Source organism: Brassica napus, chromosome A6 (genome assembly GCF_020379485.1).
Source record: "Brassica napus cultivar Da-Ae chromosome A6, Da-Ae, whole genome shotgun sequence".
In the NCBI taxonomy this organism is placed as follows: Eukaryota; Viridiplantae; Streptophyta; class Magnoliopsida; order Brassicales; family Brassicaceae; genus Brassica; species Brassica napus.
In genome coordinates this window covers 27,904,129-27,918,414 of record NC_063439.1, presented here as the reverse complement: position 1 = coordinate 27,918,414, position 14,286 = coordinate 27,904,129, and the positions used below count along the sequence as shown (strand labels likewise).

The 14,286-nt window shown below is 34.8% G+C and overlaps 1 protein-coding gene and 1 pseudogene across 2 annotated transcripts; both read right to left on the bottom strand.

The window, feature by feature from the left end:
* Nucleotides 1–2,101: 2,101 nt before the first annotated feature.
* On the bottom strand, nucleotides 2,102–5,834 carry LOC106436797 (annotated as a pseudogene).
* A 4,045-nt stretch (nucleotides 5,835–9,879) lies between these two features.
* LOC106436793 (DNA replication licensing factor MCM6-like) lies at nucleotides 9,880–14,217 on the bottom strand. 2 transcript variants are annotated; one of them, XM_013877739.3, is made up of 18 exons: nucleotides 13,995–14,217; nucleotides 13,778–13,930; nucleotides 13,580–13,705; nucleotides 13,237–13,399; nucleotides 12,960–13,153; nucleotides 12,678–12,873; nucleotides 12,516–12,593; nucleotides 12,148–12,377; nucleotides 11,952–12,066; nucleotides 11,745–11,819; nucleotides 11,514–11,654; nucleotides 11,197–11,400; nucleotides 10,961–11,122; nucleotides 10,826–10,881; nucleotides 10,603–10,748; nucleotides 10,414–10,527; nucleotides 10,198–10,328; nucleotides 9,880–10,107 (listed from the first exon to the last, which is right to left on the bottom strand). In XM_013877739.3, the coding sequence occupies exons 1-18, from the start codon at nucleotides 14,069–14,071 to the stop codon at nucleotides 9,985–9,987; spliced, it is 2,484 nt and encodes an 827-aa protein (XP_013733193.2). In that variant the 5' UTR covers nucleotides 14,072–14,217; the 3' UTR covers nucleotides 9,880–9,984. The 2 variants fall into 2 exon arrangements, with proteins under 2 accessions (XP_013733193.2, XP_013733194.2); XM_013877740.3 differs by having other exon boundaries at nucleotides 10,414–10,524.
* Between the last annotated feature and the right edge of the window lie 69 nt (nucleotides 14,218–14,286).

Genomic DNA, 14,286 nt, shown 5'->3' with positions numbered 1-14,286 from the left:
CTTCCTCTTAACACAAACAAATCGATTTCATCGATTCTGGTCACCTAATTCCTTTCTTCTACTCCACTCACATAATCTTTTCACCAACCACTATAGTATTTTATCAAACCGAATCTCTTCCTTCTGCCATCACCAGATCTCCTTCACTGTCTACCAAATCTACTCCTACGATACGATGTTGTTGTTGCGCCTGAGACTGGTGTGAAATGCAGTTATCGTCGGAGTTGTTCTCGCACACGGAGATTCGATGTTCGGCATCAGATCTAGATCGTACAAACATCTCGGCTCACAGATCTGGTATGAGACAATTTGGAGTAAAGAACAGCTGGAGTAGTGGAGGCACACCAGAGGCGAAGGATGAGATAGCAGAGACATGCCGCATGTAGTGACGAGGCGGAGGAGTGACGAACCGCAGGCAGAGGCGCGACTAACCGAATGCAGAGGCGCGACGTGACAAACCAGAGGCTAGGGCGGAGCTGTGCCGGCGAAGTTAAATCTCCGGTCAAGCTCACGCTTTTGTATATGTGTGTATATATGTTATACTTATATGTATGATATATAAATATGTATATGACACCATATATACGAAAAACATATTTGTATTGTTTTTTAATTCATTAATTCTTAATTTGCTAATTATTTTTTTTTTGTTTTTTTTTTAATAAATAGTCACGGAATAGTCACAAACACTAAGCGTGACAAATATAAACCACGAAAATAACAGTGTCAAAAACGTGACTGTTTTATACACGTTTAGTCACGGTAAATTTTGGTCACGATCGTATACACACGAAATTTTTTCGTGACTTTTCGTGTCTACATCAATGTATAGTCACGAAAAATTAGCGTTAGTCATGAAAATTTTCGTGTCTATATAACATTTTTCTACTAGTGATTGTTGATATGATCTGGATAACTAAACCGGAATAGAATATGTACGTACATATTTCAAACTTGATATGATCTGGATAACCAAACCGGAATAGAACAACTGATGTAACAAAACTCACTATAAAAAGATCTCGCATTCTTAGCTAAAGAGTCCAAAATTCTATTTTGCGCTCTTGGGATATGAGATATCTTGAAGTCTAGAAAACAAATCTGCAACGTCTTTTATCGCCACTAGTTCTGTTGCAAAACTTAGTCACGCGTAAGGCTCTTTTATCTTTACGATCAGATCCTTGCAAACCGTTCCAAAGCTCTAACATGACGAATATTGTAGCATACTCTCAATTATCCAATTCAGTGATTCCATTTCTGAATGTAAAGTAGTCTATCGCCGTTCTTAAGTTTTGGGTCTCCATAAGTTAAATCTTTCTAAAGCTATCCATCTCAATCCAACCGCAACCACTGAACTGTGTTGTGAAAGTCAATTAACCATCGACCATGCAGATATTATCCAAGCTTATGACTTAGTATTCGCTAATACTATGCTCTTGTGGAATGGAGGTTACCATCTCATTTGCGTTAAACATAGTTTCCGAAGACTATTGTTAAACTAGTAATAACAGACAAACCGCATGAACCAGGTTCTTTAAAAAATATCTATGTATTTTTTAATCCATTCTATCTAATTACAAAACTTTTCATTTTAAATGAATTAAAGCAAAGTTCTTAACAAATTAACAATTTCAGTTCCCTTGATTAATAACAATTTGACTGGACTGATCTTACTACCCATCATGCAGTCCACTTTCAAAACTTTGTATTTATCTTGAATCAGTGGTTATGTTTAGCCATCTAATTGACTTGTGTTCTTTACCAGGACGAGATGAATAAATTTAAGAGAAATTGCCACAAATACCACATTTATATTACCACTTTTCATAGTACCATTTTTCATGTTTACACTAATCATTTTTACACTTACTTTTAATGAAGAGTAAAAGACACTTACATTCATAGGGTTAACTAATCTAGACTTAGAGTTCAGAGTTGAGGGGTGGGTATAGTTTTTAGAATGTGAAATTTATGATTCTAATAAATATATAAATAAATACTTAAAAATTAAAAAAAAAGTTAAAAAATAGTTTCAAACATAATTTTCGATTTTCAAAAAAAAAATTTGAAAAAAAAAATTCAAAAAAAAAATTATAAAAAAGTCCGAGTTTGAAAAAGTATAATTCGAAAACATAAAAAAAAATTATTTATTATTTATTTAAATAATGATTTAATATATATAGATAACAAAGGTATAAGAGTCGTTTGTCATTTAATGAAAAAATGTATTTTTGAAAATATCTTTTTAGTGGTGATAAAAATGAAAAATGATACCATAAAAGTGGTAAACATAAAATTTCTCTTAAATTTAAAGTTATATTGCAAATGCAATCAACTATTACATGAACCAACGTGGAATTACCAAAGAGGAAACCTGTAGAGAACTTGAGAAGATGATTGGAAATAGAAACAAAATTGTCAACGAAGATTACTTCGACATCACCAACATTTCCCGTCGAATTCTAAACTAATTCATCAATTTCGGATGCTTATTAATTAGACGTTCTATATACGGCAGATGATGTATTCAGCCACCGCGATTATGTAAAATTGAAGGATTATATCTTTTCTTTACTCATATATCCAATACATCTTCAACGAAATTATCATTTTATTTCTTATCTTGTGCTGAAATGTGTTATTTGGTTTTTGATGAAAGTTAATATAACAAAATCCATTACGATCACTTCAAAGTGATGGAAGATTTAGTCTAAGCCTGCATCAAATGCTCTTATTGGTTTCTTTATGGTTCGTCTTGCAAGTATCTCAACATAATCCTTTCTTTTCAAATGAAAGATTATCACATGAATCTCTTCAGTTTCTACGTACGAAACTCTAATGAAATATCAATATAGTTGGTGAGAGAAAGCAGAAACTCTTAATATCGAGAAACTCTTAATAATGATGACTTATAAATCAAGTAAAACAACGCGGGTATTTACTAAGCACACAACCCCAATATGTAAAAAGAAAACAGAAACATAGAAGATTTGTAGGACTTGGAACACGAAATAGAGTGCTAACTGCTAAATCAAACTTTGCCAGCATGCGAACGCCCTATAACATGTTCAGCTTTATTAAATCATAGAACATGCATCAGAAAATTCAATTTTCCGTCATAATCCGACAGTTAGATTACAGATAAAGATTTGGATCGGACAATCTTAGCACTGGGGTCGTAAGAAGTGGATTCTTCAGCTTCAACGCGATCCCAAACTTCTCCTCGACCTCCATTCTCTCTCCTCGAGGAAGTTGCCAGTCAAAAGAATGCAAAAGCGTAGCGATATTATAGAGAACAATTCTCTCCCCCATCGCCATTCCCACGCATATTCTACGACCAGCTCCAAACGGAATATAGTTGAAATCATTTCCGTTGAAGTCATAAGATTTATCAAGAAATCGGTTGGGATCAAATTCAAGTGGGTTCTCCCATACATTTGGATTTCTATGGATTGCCCACACATTAATGAAGACCTTTGAATCTTTAGGGATAGTGAAGCCGCCCACTACGGTGGTTTGGGATGGGCGGTGAGGAATAAGGAGTGGTGCAACCATGTGAAGCCTGAGAGTTTCTTTCATAATGGCAAGAATGTATGGAAGTTTAGGGATGTGAGACTCCTCCACTATTTTATCTTTTCCCACAACTTCGTCAAGTTCTTGTTGAGCTCTCTTCATGATATCCGGTTTGTTTATTAGCTCGGCCATTGCGAACTCTATGACATGTAACGATGAATCTGTACCACCGAGCACCATGTTCTATATATAGTTGATGTTAGAATATATGATTAGATACGATAGATATGTAAATATCTTTGTGATACACTTAGATACTCTCTAGACCCTTCTATTGTATCCTATATATTCCTCTCATTACTAATGAATATACTCACGGAGTTTACCAACTTACATGGTATCAAAGCTTTAACCTAGCCTCCAAGCTAAGCGATCGATCCAAACCTCCGCTCTCTTTCTCTTCTCTCTCCATTCATCTCCTCCTCCCTTCTTCTTCTTCCTCTCTGTCATGGCTGCTTTCACCGCCAACGATAAGCCCTACGGGATCTCTCAAATCAAGGCCTACATCCCCATCACCCTTGATATGAGCAAGCTCAACTATGACAAATGGCGTGAGCTCTTTGAGACCCATTGTGTCAGCTTTGGTGTAGTTCAACACCTCGATGGCTCCTCTACCCCGACTCCCGAAACAGAAAAGGAGTGGAAGGAGCGTGATGGCTTGGTCAAGATGTGGATCTATGGAACCATATCCGACTCCATCATCGACACTATTCTCAAGAAGAACGCTACGGCTCGCGATCTATGGCTCTCCATCGAAAGCCTCTTCCGCGATAACAAGGAAGCTCGTGCCCTCCAACTTGAAAACGAGCTTCGTACAATGGTCATCGGCGATCTATCTATTCATGACTATTGTCAAAAGATGAAGACAACTGCTGATTTGCTTGCCAACATTGATGCTCCGGTCTCGGAACGAGCTCTGGTTTCCCACCTCTTGAACGGGCTGTCTGACAAGTTTGACTCCTGGACAAGTTTGCATCAAACAATACTAAGAGTAAGAGCGATATACTAACTAGTAAGGTCTAAGAATTAAATCCCAGACCCTAAAAAATAATAAGCTCTAACACCCAAAACTAAAATATTTATATTCTTTAATTTTGTTATAATCCTATTTTTAGTTGACATGTTTAAGATCATTACTCCAGTAATCATATATATATATATATATATCAAGCTGGTAAAGATTTATAATGTATATATATTTAATTAAAAAAACCAAGTTTAATAAATCTTCTTGGCAGCCGTTTGATGCAAAAAATAAATAAATAAATCTTCTTCGCGTTATTAACTTATAGCACTCCATTAGAGAGAATATCTTACGTACCATGAGCAACGCCTTCACATCATTCATGTTCAAATTTGTCTGCCCTTCTTCTTCATCCTTGATTTTTAGTAAGACCTCTAGAAAATCTTCACCCTTCCCTTCACTTCCCTTATCCATCCCCAGCCGTTGATTAATGACCCGGTCAAACAGCCGGTCCAACCTCTGAGCCAGTCCTCGCATACGCTTAGCTAAGCCCTGAAGATCAAACCGGTTCAATGCCGGGAAAAAGTCAGATATATTGGGCACCATCAGGAGGTCATTCATCTCTTGAACTAATTCTAAGAACTCGGCTCCAACAATCTCCCTCTCTTCTTCTTCAACCGTAGCGCCCCACAACATCTGCGTTACAACATTTAGTATCATCACGAATATTTGTTCTCCCAAATTAACCTGCGATCCTGCTCGAGCCTGATCCGCCAAATACCTAACTGTTCCCCTGGTCTCTCCGCGACGTAGGCCAACAGATGAATCCAACCTGACGTTGCTCAGTATCCTATTAACACATAGTTTCCTCAGCATCCGCCACCTTGGTCCATATGGTGACCAGGCTATGTCAATACCACCGTACGTGTTTATCAGAGCCACGGCAGGAACATCGTGGTTCGCGAAAATGATGTCGTTGGTTCGTAGAATCTCACGGGCCACCTCAGAGGAGCTAACCACAATCGCCAGTTTGGAGCCGAGCCAGAGTTTGAAAATGGGACCGTGCTCTTTAGCCAGACCTTGGAAGTAGGTGTGAAGCTCTGGTTTGAGGAGCGGTAGGTTTCCGATTATTGGAAGACCCCAAGGTCCCGGAGGCAAGGGATGGGGCTGCCGTTTGGACTTGGCGTAAAGCCAGATATACCATACAACAGAGGATAGAGCGATCACTATTAATTATAGCATAGTCAACGTGGTCCGTGCAACTTAGAATCTTGAACAGACTCGAGATGGTTACCATTTTTAATCGAGTTGATGGATAGAACAAAAGAGCCGTTTTGATGTGCAATTTATCATGAAGTAGGACTTGATATAATCTGGTTTGCTCAAATTTTTTAATATAACTAGATGGTGACTTTTAAACCCAAAAAAAAAAGATGGTGACTGATGAACGAGTGAATTAATAATAATATTAATAATAATAATAATAATAATAATAATAATAATAGTTAAAATTTATTCAACTGTTGAAAACTTGCAGTGATGTCGTTTGAAAAAGAAAAAAATTTAACATTCATTAATCAAGTTAAATCTGTTCAACTAGTTGAAAAATATAGAACTGGAGTCCACAAAAGATTTAAACCAATCTAAGTTGGAAATTCTATTTTATGAAAAAAATATATATATATAACTGTTAAATTTTAATTGATTGTTTAAATTAAATAACTTAGATTTTTATTTTTCCTACTTGTTTCAAGTGAATTATTTTGTAGGAAATACATTTTCTAAAAATGTTTTTAATATCATCATTTTTATACTATATAAATAAATATTTGGTTTATTTTAGTTGAATACATAATTTTTATTATAATATGATATCAATTACTAATAGATTGTTATTTATATAAATAAACAAAAATTATTAAAATAAAATTCTAATTAAATTTTAGAAATTGAATACTGAAATATTTATTTTAATTTGTCAGAAAGGTAGTAGAATGTTAATTTTTTTTCAAAAAAAATCATTGTATAACATAAAAATTAAATAAATGTTCATGATTATGTGGAATAAAGACTATGTAATATGGTGATTTTTAAAATTGTAAAATTGTGTGGATTGTAAAATTGTAAGAAAGTGGCTGTTAAATAATAGAACATTGTGCATGGTCTAACAAGTAACTGCTTAGATAATCCAGATTCTACAAGTAATCAATTTGACTTTAATATATCTTAAGAAATATATGATATAACGTGTTACACTATTTTAGAATTATTTTAAAGCATCTATTTTATGTTTAAAAAAAGCGGGAAAACTCAATTATATGCTAAAGGATAAATCAATTAGTTATGTGGCGGATGTTCAATAATTCTTTTTATGTTTAATAGATTTTTGATAGACAACAAAGTTCAAATTATTTCACATAAGTATTAGGCTGCCCAAAAGATCAAATTATTTCACGGAAGAGTTAACCCATTGAGGTCATAAGAGTCTTATCTTTTCATTTTTTTTCTGTGGTCTACTAGCTAAAATTCATGTATTGCCTAATATGATGATATATTTTCATAAATTATAGGTATTTTTTGAACATTTAATTACATGTGTTACCTAATACAGATTCTGAAGATGATCTGTTTTTTTTATAAATTTCATGGCTTAGACTTTTCTTAAAAAATAGTTTGTTTCCTCCACCATGCGCATAAATAGATGTTTCAAAATTATTATATCTATAATTATATATAGGTTTCATTTTATCAATTTAAAAATAAATTCATAAATAATTATTCATAATTATAATTATTTATTATTTATTTTCCATTTGATTTAAAGATATTTAATTTGATTTTTGGTTAGTTATATTAAGTGAAGTTAAATTAAAATAAAAAAACTTATTTATATATATATATATATAAACTATAGTTCCGAATATATAATTTTAAAATTTATTACATCAATAAACTGTAACATTTTATTTATGGCAATAAATCAATAATCCTCAAACAATAATTATTGTATAGCATTTAAATCCAAATAAGTTCAATAGATTTAAAATTTTATTAATCATCTATATACCTTTGGATCCAAGTATGACTTAAATATTTAACCTTTCATAAAAAAATTATCAAATTGTCATAGTTTATTTGTTAATATATTTTATAATGAATTTGGATAAAAATATAAATAATTACACAAAATTACTTACTTTTATCATAAATTCATCTAATAAAACTTTCTAGGTACAGTTATATTATTTTTAAAAATGTATTAATAATTCTAAACATAATTTACGTTTATGGTATGTAGCCAGATTATAGAATTATCTTAGTTTAAGAATTTTATCAAAAGTCAAAGTCTTTATGGTTAAATCATGTCATAATAAATAAAAAGAAATATGTCATCATTTTGATTAAATTATATAACCATTTGTCTTTCAAATGAATATGGTGATGATGTATATAAACAAATTTTTTTTTAAGAAAATCACATTTCAAATAGTTGATTAAGGGATATACCGTCTTACGAATCCACAACCTCCCAAACATTAAAAGAAAGTTGGTCCGACATGCCCCGTATAATTTATGTGAATGTCGTTTTCTAATATAGTTTTAAAAACATTTGTTTGTTTATAATATGGAAATATCTAGTTTACTTTTGTGCAACTTGTAGCGTATGTACGATAAAGAATTAAACAATAACTTTTGTGGCGGCTGTTTAGTAATGACTAATTTCGATTATTAGATAAATTATAATCTATTTTTTTCAAAAACATAAAAAAAAATGCTTCAAATGAGAGAAAAAACTTCAAAAATCTAAAATTTTAGACTGGTATAGTAAGAAACAATCTTACCAAGTTATTCTTTAAACCTGACATAAATACAAAAATACACATCCAGTGGCCAGTGGCGGACCCATGATTGAATTTTACATGGGTCAAACTATGTTAACTATAAAGAAAAAAATAAATAAAAAGTGTCACCACTACGTTTCGTTCCATGGTCTGGGGTGTCACATGTGAAACTTTACCAACAGAGCTGCTGGATACTAATAGCTTTAGTAAACAAAATAAATGATATAGAGATTTAAGCTCCAATGGCTTACATGGGTCTGCCTTTGTACACATCTAAAATCTTTATATCTATCTTTTTAAGACAGGAAAATAAAAATAATGGAATGAAAAACCTGCAAAAATAAGATAAAATTGTGAACATGAGACAATGAGATAAGTAATTGATATATTGCTTTGTGTCTTCAAATTAAATAAATTACATATAGGTTAGAGAGTTTTAAAAAGAAAAACATTAGATTTTTGTTACGACCATTTAAAAAGATAGACTGTGTAGTTTTTTTCTATATAAATGATAAAAATCTCAATTAGATTTAAATAATTGGTGTAGGGGACATCATGGAAAATTTACTCAATCGAGTATACTTCACATAAAGTCTTTTAAACCATAACTTATAATTAAACTCTTATTTCATGAATTTTTTTTGGTTTAATTTCGGTTATGTTTAAATTGAAAGTACAATTCACAGTTAAGTAAAAAAAATCAATTTGAAAAACTTCTACATGAAGTCTCTTATACCCTGAATTTACACTATGTATGTAAATAATACACCTGAAGAATGTTAGTGCATAACTGCTTGGCAAACTTTCTTTACGAAGTCTCCTAACCGCAAATTCTAAAATCGAATAACTAAATTATATAGCAGTAAACCTTTAATTAAACAATAAATTAACGTTTTGAGTACTTAATATATATAAATAAACACTTACATGTCAAATTAACATTTTAAAAAATATATATAAGAATCCAAAATCTAATCCTATATTTAAAAATATTAAATGAAATTGTATTTTAAATATATTTACATCCATAAATATTATATTTTATTGGTAATAAATTTTTACTCAAGTATATAAATATAACAACATTTTTTTCATAAATCATAAGCTAAATTAAAACAAAACCAGCACTAAATTATTACATGAAACAAAGAGTGAAAAAAGTCAACCCAACATTTGCCTTTGATGTTGATAGGAGTCTGCCAACATTTGACAAACGAACAACACTATGATCGATGTATATAATCAGGAGGATGTGATGTGAGGGAAGGGTACACCGCAAACGCACTCAATTATTACACGAAACAAAGAGTGATAAAAGTCAAACCAACATTTTCGTCCCGCGGTTATGCAAGTCTTCAATTCCGGACACACGTTGGACGTTCTTATACATAAGTTATGTCTCACCACTTTGCTTGTAGATCAATAACATCTTTAGTTAAGAGTTTGCTTTTGTATCCGTTTGGTTTTTGGAAAAAAAAAAGTTGCATACACTAGCGAAACTGAGCTAAAGGAATCCAATAAAAATAGGTCCGAATGATATAACAACGCAAGGTTTTAGGCAGGATTCTACTTAGAACTAGAGATTAAACACAAAACTTCGTAACATCACTCGATCACATAGTTGGGAGCAACGGCCAAGATCCTCTCATCTCTTCTTCTTGGTTCTTCACCTTCTGCTTCTTGCTCATTGGATAACACTATAAGGTGGCCTTCTTTACATACCAAACTCTGTAATGCACATGTATATATGTTCTGGTGTTAAGTAGAAACATAAAATTTTACAACAATCTTCATTTGCAAAATTTGTTTTGGATTTACCTCAATAATGGCTCTGAGTTTCTTGATATCGAGTTTGACTTGCTCTTGCGAAGTGTACTTCTTTTTCTCGTTCTGCTGATCGATGTACCATCGAATCAGCTCCTTTTGTCTCATTCCAGGCAATTCAGAACCTAAAAGAAGAAAAAGAGTTCATTTGTTTTAAACGTTGAGGAGAGCAAGAAATGGTTGCGAGGACTGATGAGTGATGTAACTTACAGTCTTTTTTAACAGTTTCTTCGTGTTGTCTAAGGCGAAGCACTAAGGCCTGTGTGATTCTATCATATTCTTCTTCACTTATCACCAGCTTTGGAGCTGCTGCTCCATTATCTGCTGATAATACACCAGGATTGTTCGTTACGGTTCTTAAGTTAAGTAAAATGATGAGCATACACGGTGTTTAAATACCTGCAGTAGCAGGAGCTGCCTCGGCTGGTGAACCATTCTGTTGATCTTCATCTCCATTAGCAGGATTTTCAGCGTCATCTGCGTTGTCCATGTTGTCACCGTTAGCATCTTGATACTCGGAAAGATCGATATCCCCTGACTCAACACTGGATAAGAGAAACAAAATACGTTACGATTAAGATTTTTGGAGAAATCAAGAGCTAGAAGAGGCTTGAAAAATTACCTAATAACTGAAGTCTTTAAGAGTCTGACAGCTAAAAGAACATGACTTGGTTTCACCTGAGAAACAGTTCTCAGATAAAGCAAAATTAATGACTTGTAGAAAAATGAAAGAAACGAGACAAGGTTATATAATCACCAGAGTTTCTAAATGACTCCTAGCAATGGCTTCTGAGAGCCTGATCAGTGCCTCCAGTTGCCTCACTGTCATTCGATATGCGACTCTTGTGCCAGGAGTTGTGTCGCCTCTGCGTAGAGCAACATAAGACTCGACCAGTAGCTTTCTTGCTTCTGGGCTTAGCTGCAACACAGATGAAGATACCAAAAAGATGTTAGCATCTCCAAAACAAGAGCTTTTTGGGGTTAATTTACAACCTTTGGCTTTAACGTTTTGGCATATGCAATGTAGCGCTTGAGTTGTACAGTAGTAAACTCAGGCGAAAGAGCTGCTTCGTGTTTCTGGTGGACACGCACGATATGATGGGCGATGTGGTAATCCGTTAGCTCATCAGGGTCATCAATCATAACGTACACAAGATCGAACCTCGAGAGAATGGCAGGTGGAAGGTTAACGTTGTACTGAACACATGACCACAATTAGAAATATTCAAAAAACTTCAATGAAAGTTCTTAAACAAAGAACTAAATCAAAACATGCGTCCACTGAAAATCAACTTCGGGGATAACCTCACCTTAAGTGGCTTAGATTTATCATATCGCCCACCAACAGGATTAGCTGCTGCAAGAATTGATGTCCTAGCATTCAAGGTTGCTTGAATCCCAGCTTTTGTAATGCTTATCGTTTGCTGTTCCATGGCTTCATGAATAGCAACCTTTGTGCCCAAATGTAATAGTAATCTCAATTAGCCACAGTCAAGGAAACTCAATCCGCAGTACTGTAACAAGAAATGATGAACATTTACCTGATCTTTGATATCCATCTTGTCAAACTCGTCAATGCAACAAATTCCATTGTCAGCAAGCATTAAAGCACCAGCCTATGAAAGAACACGATGAAATCAGTTACAATTGAAACATAGAAATCACAGTATCAAAGGAGGCTAGCATTGTTCAAAGTTTAATCAAAGTTTCATTGCAAGCAATCTATAAAAATGCACATCAAAAGTTACCTCAATGCAGAATTCTCCAGTTTCTGGTTCTTTAGCCACAGTTGCAGTCAGCCCAGCTGCAGAAGAGGACTTCCCAGATGTGTACACAGATCTTGGTACAATGCCTGCGGTGTACCTGCAAATATTAAACCAAAACTAAGGTATGAGAATTCTGAAGAATAGGAAGGCGCTTTGTCTTTTCAGCGAGAATCAGTACTTGAGGAATTGGGATTTAGCACAGCTGGGATCCCCAACTATACAAACATTGATGTCTCCTCTAAGGTTGATGCCTTCATGAGTGGTCTTATGCACACCACCAAGTAGCATAAGTAGAACTGCACGCTTGATGTCTTGATGACCAAAAACTGTTGGTGCCATGCTTCCAACTAACTTATTGAAGTAATCAGGAGTGTTCCTCATCTGCTGAATTTCATCTAGCTCTTCTCCCTACCATGTTTTAACAAGAACAATTTCAGTACTTGTGCATATAGTTACCATGTGAGAGTTCAGATAAAAAGAGCAAAACCGGACACTGCGGAATAATAACAATCTCGATTCATATATGTAATTTAGTCTAAGCCTTACCGTGAACTGCTGCTGATCATCTTCATTAGAATCATTTTGGCGGTTCCTCATGTCAGTGTTCCTGCTACCATCAGCTATCTGAAAAGAAGAAACATTCATTGAGATTGGGTCGACACGTTTCACCTTGAGTTTTAATTTTGACAGTTACTTTAGTTGACAAACCTGCACTGAGTTCGCAATAAAGGCAAGCCGGTACGAAAGATCTCGAACTCCAAGAGCCTTAAGACCCTTGACACCTTCATGTCCAGCAGTGGAGCTTTTCTGCTGCGATGAGTCACGGCGGCATTCTGCTCTCTCGCCAGGTGCTGCCAACGCTGATATGTCAGGTATCACAACAACCGTCCCCGTAAAAATAACCCTGCGAGGACAAAAACCCAAAAGAAGGATTCAAAACGAATGCAACTAAAAGATGGGGACATAAACTAGCGAAAGAGGGAAACTCACGTGTCACCGGCTCTGGCCTGTTCAACAATCTCATGACGCAGAATGACATCCAAAGAGCGTGGCAAGGAACCTGCAGGTATCTCTTTAGAAGTCTCCTGCATCCTAACTCTTTGCCAATCCGCAAACTTGCTCTCTTGTCTAAGCAGTGCCCATCTTGCTCTGTTCAAACAAGTTGGGCTCACACAGATCGTAGGCTGCGTCAATGACAAAAAAAAAAAGTTAAACACGAAATTTCAAAGCTAAGAGCGTCTTAAAAAAGAAGCAATCATTTAAGTACCTGTGTGTACTTAAACTGTTGCTCAACGTTCTTAATAACGCTGCCACAATCTAAGCACTTGAAAGTTCCATAAAGAAGCTCAGGTCTGACTTCGCTAGTTCGAGTAACCACACCAGTGACAGACACAAGCTTCCCAATTTCTGAAGTGGTTAGCTCCCTCAACCTGGAATGGAATGTTGATATTAAGCATATAGTTCATGGCTAGAGAGAGAAACGAACAGCTACTCTCAAGTTTTTTAAGACAGAAAGGCATTCAATTCATCATCACAAACACGAAAAATGTATCAAACAAGATAAAGCTCATGACTTTTATGAGGGAAGGAAGGAAAGACATATTCATTACCTCTTGGTGAAAGGGAGGTTGTAGAAAGAAACATTGATATCTTTGTTGGGAGTCTCATCAGAAACGAAAGAAGGATTCATTTCAATCACAAACCTCTTACAAGCATTCCTCACATACGGCTCAAACCTACACCAAATTATCAAACCCCCAAATTAACAAATCTAGGGTTTGTTTAAAATTAGAAAGAAAAGCACAAACCTGAGGTACTCGTCAGCTATTGCTCTCTGAAGAGCGTCGTTGAAACTCATAACATGTGAGAAATCGATGTACATCATTGTCGATTCTCCGCCTCGGATTGCCTCAATCTCCGCCTCGTAGTACAGCTCCGGCTTGTTCGCATCTAATCGGAAACTGAGGACAAACACCAAAAGTTAATTTACGATCGAATCAAAGCGATACGGAACAAACCACAAACCTCTTGAGGAACTCTAAGAAGACGTTCTCCACTTGAATCGCTTGCTCGTCCATTACAAATCCACCAAACGCCTCCATTTTCAAATCGGAAAACTTAAACCCTAATTTTCGTTTGAACAGAGAGTGAATGCGTCCTTCCCAGTTTCTCACTACGAGGGGGTAAAGAACATTGCTGAGTGCTGTTGTGGCGGGAAATTAACTGGGCCTCTCTATCATTTTCCCGCCAAATCCATAGCGTACGATGGGTCTTGCTAATGGGCCTCATATTGGGCCATATGATAATATTAGAGGCT